General features: G+C 36.8%; 1 protein-coding gene and 1 long non-coding RNA gene across 2 annotated transcripts in view; one reads left to right on the top strand and one right to left on the bottom strand.

The window, feature by feature from the left end:
• ptcd2 (pentatricopeptide repeat domain 2) overlaps positions 1–14,524 on the bottom strand; it is a 56,233-nt gene that overhangs the window by 19,811 nt on the left and 21,898 nt on the right. Inside the window, exon 4 of the mRNA XM_069936794.1 lies at positions 11,186–11,303. Coding sequence (XP_069792895.1) covers positions 11,186–11,303 — 118 coding nt within the window. The remainder of the gene's footprint in view (positions 1–11,185; positions 11,304–14,524) is intronic.
• LOC138763136 (uncharacterized) lies at positions 7,860–14,308 on the top strand. Its single transcript, XR_011357336.1, has 3 exons — positions 7,860–7,895; positions 10,710–10,865; positions 14,192–14,308. It is a non-coding gene; the product is annotated as an uncharacterized lncRNA (long non-coding RNA).

The following is a 14,524-nucleotide window of genomic DNA, read 5'->3' as shown; positions in this document are numbered from 1 at the left end:
TTGGATGATCTAAAGATTGTCGAAATCTATTAATCAAACTAATCACGCGCAAAATGTTATCTGAAGCATATCTATTCTTTATAAAACCTGTTTGATCAATATGAATGAACTTTGGTAAAAATTTAGCCAATCTATTCGCTAATATTTTAGCTATTATTTTATAATCTACATTTAACGACGAAATTGGTCTATATGAAGATAACCTTCAAAGGATCTCAATCTTTTTTAGGAATTACTATAATTAAAGCACTAGAACAAGACTCAGGTAAATCATAATGTTCTCCAACTTGACATAATACATCCCCAAACACTGTAGATAAATCATCATAAAAAATTTTATAAAATTCAACCAAAAATCCATCATCACCAGGCGATTTACCGTTCGGCATTTCCAGCATAGCCATTTTAATTTCCGAATCAGTAAATGGTTCTTCTAACTCCTGTATATCTCCATCCACTAATATCGGTAAATTCAACTGTGAGTAAAAAAAAATCAATCGATCTAGTTTCCTGTTTTCCTTCAGATGTATATAACTTTTTATAAAATGAATAAAATTCATCATTAATCTCACGAGGTTTCTAAGTAATAAGAGAATTCCGTCTAACAGCATTAATAGTCCTCGATATCTGTTCTTTCTTTAATTGCCACGCCAATACCTTATGTGCTTTCTCTCCCCATTCGTAATACCGTGTTTAGTCCTATTAAGCACATTCAAATTGATAAGATTGCAAAGTATTATATTTCAATTTCAGCCTAGATAATTCTATTTTCTGATCTTCTGTACCATCTTTCTGAAATTCCTTTTCTAACTCATCGATCTGTTTCTTTAATTCAAGACACTGATTTAATCAATTTTTTTAATTTTGGAAGTATAACTAACTATTTGTCCTCTCAAATAGGCTTTCATAGCATCCCATAATACAAACTTACTTTGAACAGAATTAAAATTTTCTTTCAAAAAAAAATTTTTTTTCAAAAAAAAATTCCATATTTTTTTAACATTTTATTAAATCTCCAACGATAAGCTATTTGAATTTTCTCAGAAGTTTCATATGTAAAATATAACAGAGAATGATCTGAAACACCCTACTTTTATATTCCGCTTGTTGTATTTTCCCTTGTTAAGTGTGCTGATACTAAAAAGTCAATCCTTGAAAACGATTCATGTCTAGATGAATAAAAGGAAAAATCTTTCTCTGTTGGATTAAGACGTCTCTAAATATCTACTAAATTAAGATCTTTCATCAACGCTTGGACCTAGATTGCCATCTTGGATTTTTTAACTTTCTTCGGAGATTTATCTAATAAAGGTTCCAAAACACAATTAAAATCACCTCCAACTAAAATATTATCATTAGCTTGACCCAAACATAAAAATCCATCCGAAATAAATACTTCATCATCTGCATTTGGAGCATAAATATTAAGTAAAGTCCAAAATTCACTACAAATCTTACAATTCAATTTAAGAATACATCCTGCCTTTTCCTCCATTGATTGTAATTCAAAAGATAAATTTTTATGTATCAAAATTGCTATACTTTTAGCTCTAGAATTAAATGAACCCAATCCCTTTTTAATTTCGTGCTTTCCTTCACATTCAAATATGTTTCTTGTAAAAAGGCATTATCAATTTTCATTTTCTTAATATACGCCAAGACTCACTTATGTTTAATCGTACTATTTAATCCTCGAACATTAAAAGTAGCAAACCTCAACTTTGACATATCTACTATTATTAGTAAATACCAATAATATCTTTATATAAAAACTCAAACCAACATATATAGGCCCTCCAATTAAAAACATCAAATTAAAAACTAAAAAAATAAAGAAAAAGGAAAAAAAAAGAAAATCCACCCCCCCCAAAAAAACTACCAAAGATAGTAATCCCCTAAACATAAATTGGGTGTGGGTCACCCACCAGTGGCTGATGACTAGTAAAGAACTTAGTGCAAATCTCTCCCTCTCCAGCCAAACAATCAGTAACATCAAAATATCATAATAACAAAAGAAAAAATAGAATAAGAAAATTCTTCTTTTCATCCAGAAGATTCCAATTACGAAGATCCCATTTCGGAAGGAGGTGGACTCTTTCCATTCCCGTTTTTTTCCCATTTCTGCTATTTCTTCCATTTCCAAAACAACCAAATTTTTCTTTAGGAGATAATGGGTGGACTACGTCTTTGTCCTCTTATATCTGGCAATGAGTCAGCAAAAATCATTGCTTCACAATCAGTTTCATAAAACCGAAATTGATAGTCTCCGTAAAACACCTTCAACAGTGGAGGGTAACGAAAAGTAGACTTATAACCTTTACACCACAAAACTTCTTTAACTAGATTGAATCGACATCGACGTTGAATGACATATTGACTCAGATCAGGATAAAAAAAACTCTGCTATTCTGAATCGATAATGGAGTTTGACGTTTTGTCGCATTTTGTACTGCAAGTCGAAGTATTGCTTCTCTATCCAAATAACTCAGTCATCGAATTATTACCGGTCTTGGGGGGTTAACCAGCTGAGGGTATTCTTCTTAAAGCTCTATGGGCTCTTTCCAGTGCCAATCCCCCAGAGAAAAATTCTTGCCCTAATATTTGTGGAATGCAGTCTTTAAAAAAAACAAAGAGGATCTTGTCCTTCTATACCTTCTGGCAAACCAACAATTTTCACATTATTCCTTCTGCTTTGATTTTCCAAATAATCTATTTTTTTTTCTAGCTCCTTCTCACGATCTCCTAATTCTATGACTGACTTTTCCACCTTCAACACTTTTTCTGTGTTAGAAGTCACTTGTTGTTTACAGTCCAAAAAAGCAGTCTGAATTTTTTAAAATTCTTCATAAAGTGCATCCACACATCTTAACCATATTTAATTCTGAACTCATACCAGCATTCATTTGAACCATTTCATTAATTTGAGATGGCAACAAAGGTTTTATAACAGCTTGAATAACTGCAATCATTTGCATACACTGTGAAATGGTAAATCTCAGCTGTGCTCTCTCTGACATGGTGGCAGAACAAGGTAACTGCAGCTCCTGCTGCAACTCAACAGAAGTCTGGACTCCCAGCGACAGCACCCTGACTTCTTCAGGGGGTCGACAATGGTCTCCCCCCGTACCTTGTTGTTTTCTCATCAATTCGCGATATAAAATGATTTCTTCAGATTGAAATGCTACCTGATGCATTTGGAACAATGGAGTCGTCTTCCTGCGTGTTCCCTCCATTGAAATCGAAAGGCTTTCCAAATCGGGGTCCATTTCTTGGGAACACGCACCTTCTTCCGGAGAACGGGTAATTCCAGCGCCATCCTTCATTTGGTGAGCAATAGATTTTTTTTTCAGTCCCCACAGGCGATCTTTGAGGTTTAGGCAATGAAGAAATTGAGCCTGGGGCTGTTTCAAGTTGTCTAGGCCCCAGATCTTCAACACTTCAAAAATGTAACTTCTTATGAACTTGAGGTTTAGTCTTTTTACCATTAGTGGCAATAATAATTCCTTAATACTTTAAACTAAAATTTAAAAAGTTTAAACTTGAAAACAAAGGGTTAAAAAACGGGTATTTAAAAGTCTGGCCAGAGAGGTCGAGATTGCACGTCTAGACTCTATGCCATCTTGCCACGCCCCCCTCAGTAGCTATATGATGTCATGTCATGTTTAAATTTAGAGAAGATTAGATGCTCAATTTCTGATTTGAATTCAAATTTTCAAACACTGTGGGGACCCTTCTTGGATTATTTTCATAATCTCCAATTTGATTTGAAGGTGACTATTAAGGTAATTTTTTACTTGGAAAAGAATTCTGTCATTTTTTTTGCCAAACAGCTTCTTTTGTGGTAGTGAGTTTAGATTTTTTTTATTAATATAATTTGATTGAGAATGCGGGGCACTTTGGATGAAGTGATATGTTTTGAGTGTAATGTATCTTTTTGACTGAACATATGTTCTTAAGTACTTTATTTTTTGAGGTGCAATTTCAATGTTAATAAAATACTGAAAAAGGAAATGACAAGTGTTATGTATTATAATAATAATAATAAAAACAGGAGTCATTTTTAAGAGTTGCCATAAGGTCTAGTACTCATGGAGTGATGGTATCTGCCTCTTAGTAAAAGCAGAGAACATCAGAAATTCACCCCTGCCTTCAATGCACCACCACCACCACCTTTGACAGTTGAGGAAACACATTAGGCCAGGCACAAAGTTCATGACCTATTAAGTAGAACTGGTCCCTAGCTCAGGGATCTCAGGGATGAACAACCCACAGCAATAATCTCAAACAATTAGAGAGGCACCAATAATACTCCCTCGCTAAATTCTCCATTCGCGAAGTCAGCTTCCTCTGCTAGACAATACTCCCAACATTTATTAAACTTGGACAGATCAATAGGTAGACCACAGTATTTGCATGTCATTTCACCTCCCTTTTCTTTTCCCACACATCCCTGGGTTCTCCACTGCCATAGTGACGCCCAAAGTAAACTCAAAGAACAACTGCTCATATCCTACCAAGTCAAGCAGGCTATACCAATGATGTGAACCGGCACCGGTAACAGACCCGATCTATTTAGGTTCTCCACTCACCCCCCACTTTTGTTCCCTTTCCCACCCAGCCCCATCTCATCCATTTTCATCTTCTTCCCCTTCTGGTTCCATTCTCTTCTACCCATATTTCACCAACAAGATTTCCCCATGGGATCGACTATTACTTATGTATATGCGGTACCTATATTAGCGCTGTCACCCCCTTGTCCAGCACCACCACCCCTTTCAAGTGGCTGCAACCCAACTATTCAGCACCACTGCATCATGCTGTCCAGCGTGCCACCATCCACCCATTCACCTCCCCCCTACCAGCGCCGGGATTCCATGCCTGGGCGTTGATGGTCTAAATAGTTTGTAGACCCCTGTCTAACAGATTGTTTCTTGTTCCAGATTCCAGTATCTGCAGGTTCTTGTGTCCAAAAAGATCACAGTTGATCTTTTGCCTTGGTGCTACTTTCTTGAACTCATCCATAATTGCTTGACTTTCTTGCTATCTAAAAATCCCACTGATTTGTCTTAGATATACTTGTTGACTGGATCTCTGCAGTTCTTTTGGTAGTTATTTTTTGTCCCAGACAAAAACTCTTTGTTCCAACTTTGGCCCATCCTGTTTTGAGAGTGACTGCTTGCACCAATCAGCCAGGCAAGCATCTCACTCATCACTCCTGTCAAGTCACAGAAGATTATCACATTTCAGTAAGATCATTACTCATTCTTTTAAATTCTATATTATACTATCCTGGCCTGCTTAATCTCTCCTCACAGGATAAACTTCCAATTGCAGAAATCAATCTGGTGATTCTTCATTGGATTCCTTCTGAGAAAAGTCCTTCCTTTGGTATGTAATTTTAAAGAAATTATTTTTACTCTTTTACTCAAATCCTTTTACAATAAAGATCAACACACTTTTCTTTCCTAATTCCTTGCAGTAGCTGCATATTGGCTTTGTGTTTTATGCACAAGAACACATAGATTCCTTTTCATGCTCCCGAAATTCAATCTCTTGCTATTGAAAAGTATTCCATTTTTATATTTTTCTACCAAAAATAGCTTGATATAGACTGAATAAGCTCCTTTTTCAAATAAACATCTTTCAATGAAATAAAACACTTCTTCTTTGGCTTGGCTTCGCGGACAAAGATTTATGGAGGGGTAAATGTCCACGTCAGCTGCAGGCTCGTTTGTGGCTGACAAGTCTGATGTGGGACAGGCAGACACGGTTGCAGCGATTGCAGGGGAAAATTGGTGGGTTGGGGTTGGGTGTTGAGTTTTTCCTCCTTTGTCTTTTGTCAGTGAGGTGGGCTCTGCGGTCTTCTTCAAAGGAGGTTGCTGCCCGCCGAACTGTGAGGCGCCAAGATGCACGGTTTGAGGCGATATCAGCCCACTGGCGGTGGTCAATGTGGCAGGCACCAAGAGATTTCTTTAGGCAGTCCTTGTACCTCTTCTTTGGTGCACCTCTGTCACGGTGGCCAGTGGAGAGCTCGCCATATAACACGATCTTGGGAAGGCGATGGTCCTCCATTCTGGAGAAGTGACCTACCCAGCACAGTTGGATCTTCAGCAGCGTGGATTCGATGCTGTCGGCCTCTGCCATCTCGAGTACTTCGATGTTAGGGATGAAGTCGCTCCAATGAATGTTGAGGATGGAGCGGAGACAACGCTGGTGGAAGCGTTCTAGCAGCCGTAGGTGATGCCAGCAGAGAACCAATGATTCGGAGCCGAACAGGAGTGTGGGTATGACAACGGCTCTGTATACGCTAATCTTCGTGAGGTTTTTCAGTTGGTTGTTTTTTCAGACTCTTTTGTGTAGTCTTCCAAAGGCGCTATTTGCCTTAGCGAGTCTGTTGTCTACCTCGTTGTCGATCCTTGCATCCAATGAAATGGTGCAGCCGAGATAGGTAAACTATAATTTGACCGTTTTGAGTTTTAGTCATCAACCAGTTGAGTGTGGCGATTTGACAGCTGCCATCAACCTCAAGCTCCTTCATCTCAAAGATTTATCTATCAACTAGAAGATCTTTCCTTTCTTATTAATAAAAAGCACCCATGAACTAAATAATGCATTAATTTTGTACAATATCACACATCACCTCATCAGGCAAAACAAAAGATTTCTCTGGTCTACTTGACTAAGTGGCCCATTGCTCCATGGAATCTAATTACCAAGTCACAAGGATACTTATTTCTGTCCAATTTGTAACATTATATTACCTTTTGAATTTTACTTCAAATTGATGCCATTGCATTATTTAAGAATAAGGCAAACACAGCTCAGCTAAATTCAATAATTCTTCTTTTCCTTGACAACCAGGAAGACAGATGTCTTGCTGTCAATAATGCTATAAGAAATGGATTTTTCCTTTTCCCCGGGGAGATGCAGAACCACTTAGTGCCTCTCTCCTCCCCATTCAACCCCACTTTCCCACTCCCCAGTCCTGAAGGACACCTATACTTGTCTCTGAAGATTTATGAATCCTGCTGCAGTAACCCATCTGTCCTCTATCTTAGTTCAAGTTCTTTGTTCACGATTACATGTTATTGACAATGAACTGACACTGAAATAAAGCTGTCTTGCTTTTACTGAGCACACTTATTGCAAGGACACTAAAAGAAAAATTATGCTAATGTTCAAGTTAAAAAGTGACTGCCAGATTCCTCCATATGCTTTTGAACTGCTGTTATTTAAATTATATTATCAGAACTGCTTGAATTATTATAACATCTGCTAAATCACCATCTGTCATTTATTATACAACAGAGGAACTCTAGACAGAGCACTTTGTAACATTCAGTCTTTACTGGTTCAGTCCAAGTGTGGAGACCAACCTCACAGTCAAATTTCCTCTTTGTGAAGGGGCTAGCTGGGGGTCTTTCATATGATAATTCTTCAAGTCTATAAACCCTTCTGATCAGTTTTCCTTCACATTTTCCCCAGAAAGATAGCTACCAGAAACCACAAATTTTGTCCCACTTATCAGAAGCTGTAGACATAAATTAATTAAGATGCAACAGTAAGGAATTGTAATAAATATCCCTCATCTGCAATCCACCAAATTTGGTAAACTTAAGAGAATTAGATGGCCTTCTGTTGTTTCATATGCTGGAACACTTGACATTTCTGTTTGCTTGAATTATTCGTATAACTAAAAGGATCAAAATAATTTAGTGCAGCTGTGTTTTCTCCATTACAGACAGTAATCAATCACATTGAAATGATCCAGTTGGCAACTCTCCATAGCTAGTTAAAAAAAATCCCCTCAAATCACATAATTCTAACAGTTTAGAACTTTGAATTTTGAAATAACTGCAAAATGACAGCTGTCCGATCAACACATAAAAGGGATGGTGAGTTATACACAAAACTGAACTTATATTTTACATATTAATCTTTCTATGTTGTACAGAAACATAACTGGCTTTTTAACTCCATAATAAATGCTGAAAGAAAAGATACTATTATTCTAGTCTTCAATGGAGTTAAAACACTATTAATTTAAATCAGTTGTTTTCAAACTTTTTCTTTCCACTCACTTACCACCTGAAGTAATCCCTATGCCAGGGGTGGCCAAACCGCGGCTCGCAAGCAACATGCAGCTCTTTGACCTTTAATATGCAGCTCCCTGCCAGTCTCCCCCCCTCGCCCACCTGAATTGAGCTGCCGGTCTCTCCCCCTCTCCTGCGCGACTTGCGCTGCTGGTCTCTCCCTCGCGCCCACCTGACTCGCACTGCCTGTCTCTCCACCTCACCCGCTCAACTCGCACTGCCTGTCTCCCGCCCGCCCACCTCACACTGCCGGTTTCTCCCCCTCACCCGCCTGCCTCGCGCTGTCGATCTCTCCTTCTCGCCCACCCGACTCGTGCTGCCAATCTCTCCCCCTCGCCTGCCCCCATATCGTGCTGCCAGTCTCTCTCGCCTGCCCAATTTGCACTGCTGGTCTACCCCCTTCCTCGCTGGCCCAACTCGCACTGCTGGTCTCCCCCTCTTCGCCTACCCGACTTGCGCTGTCAGTCTCTCCCCCTCGCCCACCCGACTCGTGCTGCCAGTCTCTCCCCCTCGCCCGCCCCCGTCTCGCGCTGCCAGTCTCTCTCGCCCGCCCAATTTGCACTGCAGGTCTTCCCCCCCTTCCTTGCTGGCCCAACTCGCACTGCCGGTCTCCCCCTCTTTGCCTGCCCGACTCGCGCTGCCGGTCTCTCCCCCTCGCCTGCCTGACTCGCATCTTTAATAGCCTGATATTTGTAGCATTGTATTTTAGTCATAAAAAATATGATTATAATAAAACTAATTTTGTAAGGCGGAAATCTGATTAAAATATCTCTTTTTTTTGGTTTACCTTTTTTTACATATTTGTGTCTTTGTGATTATTGAACAAATTAACAGTTTAAAAACTGCATGCATGTATAAATATCATTGTATTTAATATGCATTTCTTAAAATGTATATAAAATTTTTGTTACAAAATGAGTATGTAACAATAAAAACGTATGTGTGAATTTTGTTCTTGTCCTGCGGCTCTCAAGCATCTGAGTTTCATCGTTTGTGGCTCTTACATTAAGCAAGTTTGGCCACCCCTGCCCTATGCCATAGGTGCTCTGTGATTAGTAAAGGATTACTTCAAGAGGTATGTGAGTGGGAAAAAAAAGCTGAGAACCACTGCTCTAGACCTAATTGTTACAGAAATATTTTGACTTGAGGAAAAATTGTCATTGGCCCATTTCCTTTGGAGTTATGAAACAGTGCACACAACAAGTCAATTAGGTACGATTAAAACAATGGTTTTCAACCTTTTTCTTTCCACTCACATACCACTTGAAGTAATCCCTTCCTAATCATAGAGCACCTATGGCATAGGGATTACTTCAAGTGCTATGTGAGTCAAAAGAAAATGGTTGAAAACCACTGATTTAAACAGCTAGTGCTTTCAAATAAAAAGGATTTGTTTTGAGTAATTAAAATCATATAGAAGTAGATATCAATGATTTTATCTGATGACAATGGGTCATGCTCATGAGAGAATATTGAAGGTCAAACCTTCAGGAAGAGGGCAAATCAGCAAAGCTCAATGAGATAAACACTAAGATAAAGTTTTTTTTTAACAAGGACTCTGTTCCAGATATAGAGTTGTCATACTGCATGGCTTGATGCTGCTGGTAGGCCCAAATTAGCATTATTATCAGGAATCGCTCCTGGAACTGCTAATGTTAACCATCCAATTTGCATTTATATTAAAAGGTACATAAAATTTCAATTTGCTACAGAAACACCATTTTCTGTTCTTCAAACAGCAATGACTTATCCATCCTTATTTTATTTCTAATTAGGCAGAGCAAAAGAAAACATCTAAGAATACAATTACTATTGAAAATGCTTTACTTTTGTAATATAAATGTAACACAGATAACATTGGTAAATATTTTAGCATTTTAAATAGGCATTTCGCTACATACACAGTACAATGACGTGTGCAGAAAGGGGTCAGTAAATAAAAGGCAAGCATCTCTAGATCTGTCATTAAGGTTGTTAGCAGGCCAACAATTTAAAGTACTGTCATGCGACTGCGCAACTTTAAAATGTACTGGGGTATGGTGTCTCTTGTGACACTGGATTTCAACATCCATTTTTAGTTGATGTGTGAAAGAAACAGTGGGACTATCTTTGAATCAAGATTACCTTCAGCAGTTTGTAATAAATGAGAGGCCAAATTTCTTCTCTGAGAAACAGTGATGAACCAATTGTGATTTTATGTGAAACCAACCATTTCATGGGCACTTCCCAGTATGAGCTCATGATTTCCAGATTATAAACCAAATCAGATTCTAAAACCACCACTCTGGCAATTCAACATATACTCTCTGACTAGTTCAGTCATGATACCACCCCTACCAATTCCAGTTATGTGAATAACAAAATGAAGACTTCTTCCGAATGCTAAAGCTGCTGCTTCTCTCACCTGCCTAGATTCGTCCACTCACACACATCAGAAGCAAAGAGAACATGTATATTACTTTTGGGCCTTGTCCACCAAACAAATTTAATGAACAACTGAGCAAACATGTTGATTAAAAAATTACAGATGTGAGACTTTACTTCACACGTGGTAATTATAAAACAATTAATGGTTCACATCTTAATTGCAAGTTAAATGCACATTTTATCTTATAGCTACTCCAGTCAGGAAAGAGATACAGGGGTGTCAAAGCCAAAACCACCCACCAGGCTGAGAAACTGCTTCTTCCCATGGGCAGTGAAAATGCTGAATGACTGATGAACCCTCCAAGACTCTACTATCATTTACAATATTTATTTATTTTTACATAGGTACTGCATATAAACCTCTTGTAAATATTTGTGCAATGTTTATATACGGGTGGTATGTGTTTGCATGTATTTACACCGAGGACCAAAGAACGCCGTTTCGTCCTGTTTTACTTCACAATTATATTATAATAAACTTGAACTTCCAAAAAAATAGATTTCCTTTTTATTATCATGTAGAAGAATTACACCAATAACAATTACTCTGAAGAGTATCAAAGTTCTCATGTGTATATGTGAAATATACATGAACTCCATTCATCTAGTTCTCCTGATAACCTTAACTAACAAAAAGCTGGTGACCTTATTTTAAAAAAAGTTACCTGGTCTTTCACCATTTCTTCTGCTGTTTCATCAAGGCCCAATTCATAACATAGCCTCACAAACAGAGGTCCAAACTTAAATTCCCCAAAGGTCATATTTTTGTTTTCGGCATGGTATCTGTGAGCAAACCAATATTGTAAACCACATTAAAAGCATTGATTTGTACAAAATAATAGTAGTGTCCATATTAGTTTTTAAAACTTTCAACAACTTTCAAGGATTGTGGGCATTAAGGTGAATGAGGAAGAACACAAAATAAATTTATTTCGATATTTTGATTTATTTATCAGATCCAATAAACTCTTTGTAACAACTTGAAGTTAGAATAAAAGAATATGGAGAAATATCAAGCTACAGAATTAATTGGAATAAAAGTGAAATTATGCTGTTAGTTAATGGGGATTATGCAAAATGTAAGAAAGTAATGGAATTTAGATGGCCAGATGTAGGAATAAAGTATTTAGTTATCCGTGTGCAATCAGATTTAACAAAATTATTTAAATTAAATTATTTATCTTTACTAAAGAAAATAAAAGATTTGGAAAGATGGAATATGTTACCTATTACTTTGATGGGTAGAGTAAACTGTGTTAAGATGAATGTTTTTTTCCTTGAATACAGTATTTGTTTCAATTGATTTCAATTGTAAATCCTCAAAACATTTTTAAGGAATTAAATGCATGTGTTAGAAAATTTTTATGGAAAGGGAAGATGGCAAGTTTCTTTGGAGAAATTAACATGGAAATATGATTTAGGAGGTTAACAGCTCCCTAATTTTATTAATTATTATAAAGCAGCCCTATTGATATTTATTAATGCAATGTATTATTTACATAATGTTACAGCATGGGTGAATATAAAACTTAATAAAATAGGGGAAACAAATCTGAGTGAATTTATTTATAAATGGAATGCAGGATTATTGATAGAGAATAGAGAAACACCCATAATGAAAAACATTTAATTGAGGTTTGGAATAAAGTCGATAAAGATATTGGAGGAGGAGGTTTAATGTCAAGAACACTTTTATTTCAAAGTAGATTTATTCCATTTTCTATGGGATATCAATTTTTAAAGATTTGGCAAAATCATGGTATTAGGAAAGTTAAATATTGTTTTGAGGCTGGGACATTTATTACTTTTAGTAGATTGAAGGAAAAGTTTATAAAGTACTGGAAAATACTTGATTTGGTTATTATCAAATTATGAGGTTGAAATGGAAGTAGATTCAGTGTTATGTACTGGAGATATAAAGAAATTTATTTCAAATACGTATAAATTATTATAAAAAGTCAGATGGAAGGGGTTTATAAATTAAGACAGATGGGAAATACATCTAAATAAGCAAATAGATGAAAAAATGGATTGAGATATGTAGAGAAAGTATGATATGTACAAGAAATGTGAGATATGGGTTGGTTGAGTATGATTTTATTCATTAATTATATTTAACACCACAAAAGTTACATAAAATGAATCATATTTATTCAGATTTATGTTTTAGATGTGGACAAGAAGTTGGTATATTTTTGCATTAAATTCAGTGTTTAAAGTTTAAACTTTTTGGTTTGAAATAGGTAATTTACTAGAACGAATATCAGCGGTAAAATTCCTACAGGATCCAATGCTGTTTTTATTGAGAGATATTAGAGAGGTCAAACCTAAATTAAAATTGAATATATTATGACAGAGTATATAGAAGTGTTTTTGGGAGATAAATTGGGAAAGGTTTGTTAGAGTAGGTCACATGCAAACACTTTTAAACAGATCTTATTTGAAATACTGGAGACATAGTGGCTTCTCACACCTTTTTGCAAGAGCTTTGAAGAGTGCTCCAGAGATGTCACTGATGGATTATTGTTTATCAAGGCAACAAATGAAAGAGCAGACTGGAGCCACTAATGTCTGCAGGAGAGTTTTGCTGTTGTAAAGAGGGTCATGTGGTTTTGCAAGTAGAGAGAGAGTCAAACAGGCTTTCTCTCAGTCTCAGCGAGTGTGTGTGTGTGTGATAGAGAGAGAGAGAGAGAGAGAGAGAGAGAGAGAGGGAAGCAGAGATCACCTGACAGTGTCAGCCAGCAGAAGTGGTAGGGACTAAAACAGGACAAGCTGGGAAGCTTTTGGAAGACAGCCTGGTCGAAGCCCTTGTGGTTCATGCAAGAGGAGAGGATTGGCTGTCTAATGTTTCATTTGGAATAAGGGAAACAAAAAGGAACTCTGCAGTGTCCTGAAAGAAAGAGGTTATTATCTGGAGAACCCTGATGGGGCAAGTTTTGTCAGCAAGACATTGAGGTGACTGATGGAAGTACATCAGTTGTTGATGAAAGTACATCAGTTGTTGATGAAAGTACATCAGTCGTGGATGTCCTGGAACAACAAATCTCTCTCTGAAAACCAACGAGAACCTTCCTGTGCAGTAATAATTTACCTTTCAAGCACCAAAGCCTGGTGAACTTTATGCATGTTAAATTCTGAGCACAGTATAAGAATTGCCTGCAACCAGTGAACTTGGAGGAATGAGAAGTGAGAATGGACTGTGAACTAAAGAACTTTTCTGAACTCACACATACATTACACACACGTGCACTTAGAATTAGAAGGGGGTTAAGTTAGGTAAAGTAAGTTAATAGTGATAAGTTAAAGTGTGATTCTGTTTTCATGTTTAAAGATAATTAAAATCAACTTTTGTTTAAATAACTATTTGTCTTGGTGAATATCTATTGCTGCTGGGTTCTGGGCTCCTCTGGGGTTGTAACAATATATCAAGTGAAATTTGTTCAAATTGCTTCAGCGATAGCTAGAATATGTACTGCAATAACTTGGAAGTCAGATATTGATTTGGGATTGGATCGTTGGCATGCAGAAGTTAGGAGTTGTATACCATTTGAAAAAAGTTACTTATAATTTAAGAAATAGGTATTATATGTTTTGGAAAATATGGAACCCATATTTACAAAGTGTGGGTATTAATATTTAAATGAATCTCAGACATTCCCTTTCTCTTATAGGTCTCTTTGAAGATATTGAAGATGGACTCCTGTTGTGGTTCTCTTGTCCTGGTCATTTTTCTTTTCTTTTATGTAGTAGGGGGTTGGAGAGAGGAGGGTGGGAATGGGGTAGTAGGGGTTTTTTCGTTTCTTGTTTTCTTTTTTTCCTCCTATATATAAAACACACACACCACATGATTTTGGAATGAATTTTAAATATTGTAATTGCTTATTTTGTGGTTTAAAATAAAGTATTAAAAAAAAATTCCAACAACAGTTGATCTACTTTCTTTCTCCATTTATGATTTGCAGATTAATCTTTACTCATGTTCATGTTATACTGAATCTAATCCA

The sequence above is a fragment of the Narcine bancroftii genome, chromosome 1 (genome assembly GCF_036971445.1).
Source record: "Narcine bancroftii isolate sNarBan1 chromosome 1, sNarBan1.hap1, whole genome shotgun sequence".
Taxonomy (NCBI): domain Eukaryota; kingdom Metazoa; phylum Chordata; class Chondrichthyes; order Torpediniformes; family Narcinidae; genus Narcine; species Narcine bancroftii.
This window is presented reverse-complemented; position numbering and strand designations above follow the sequence as displayed.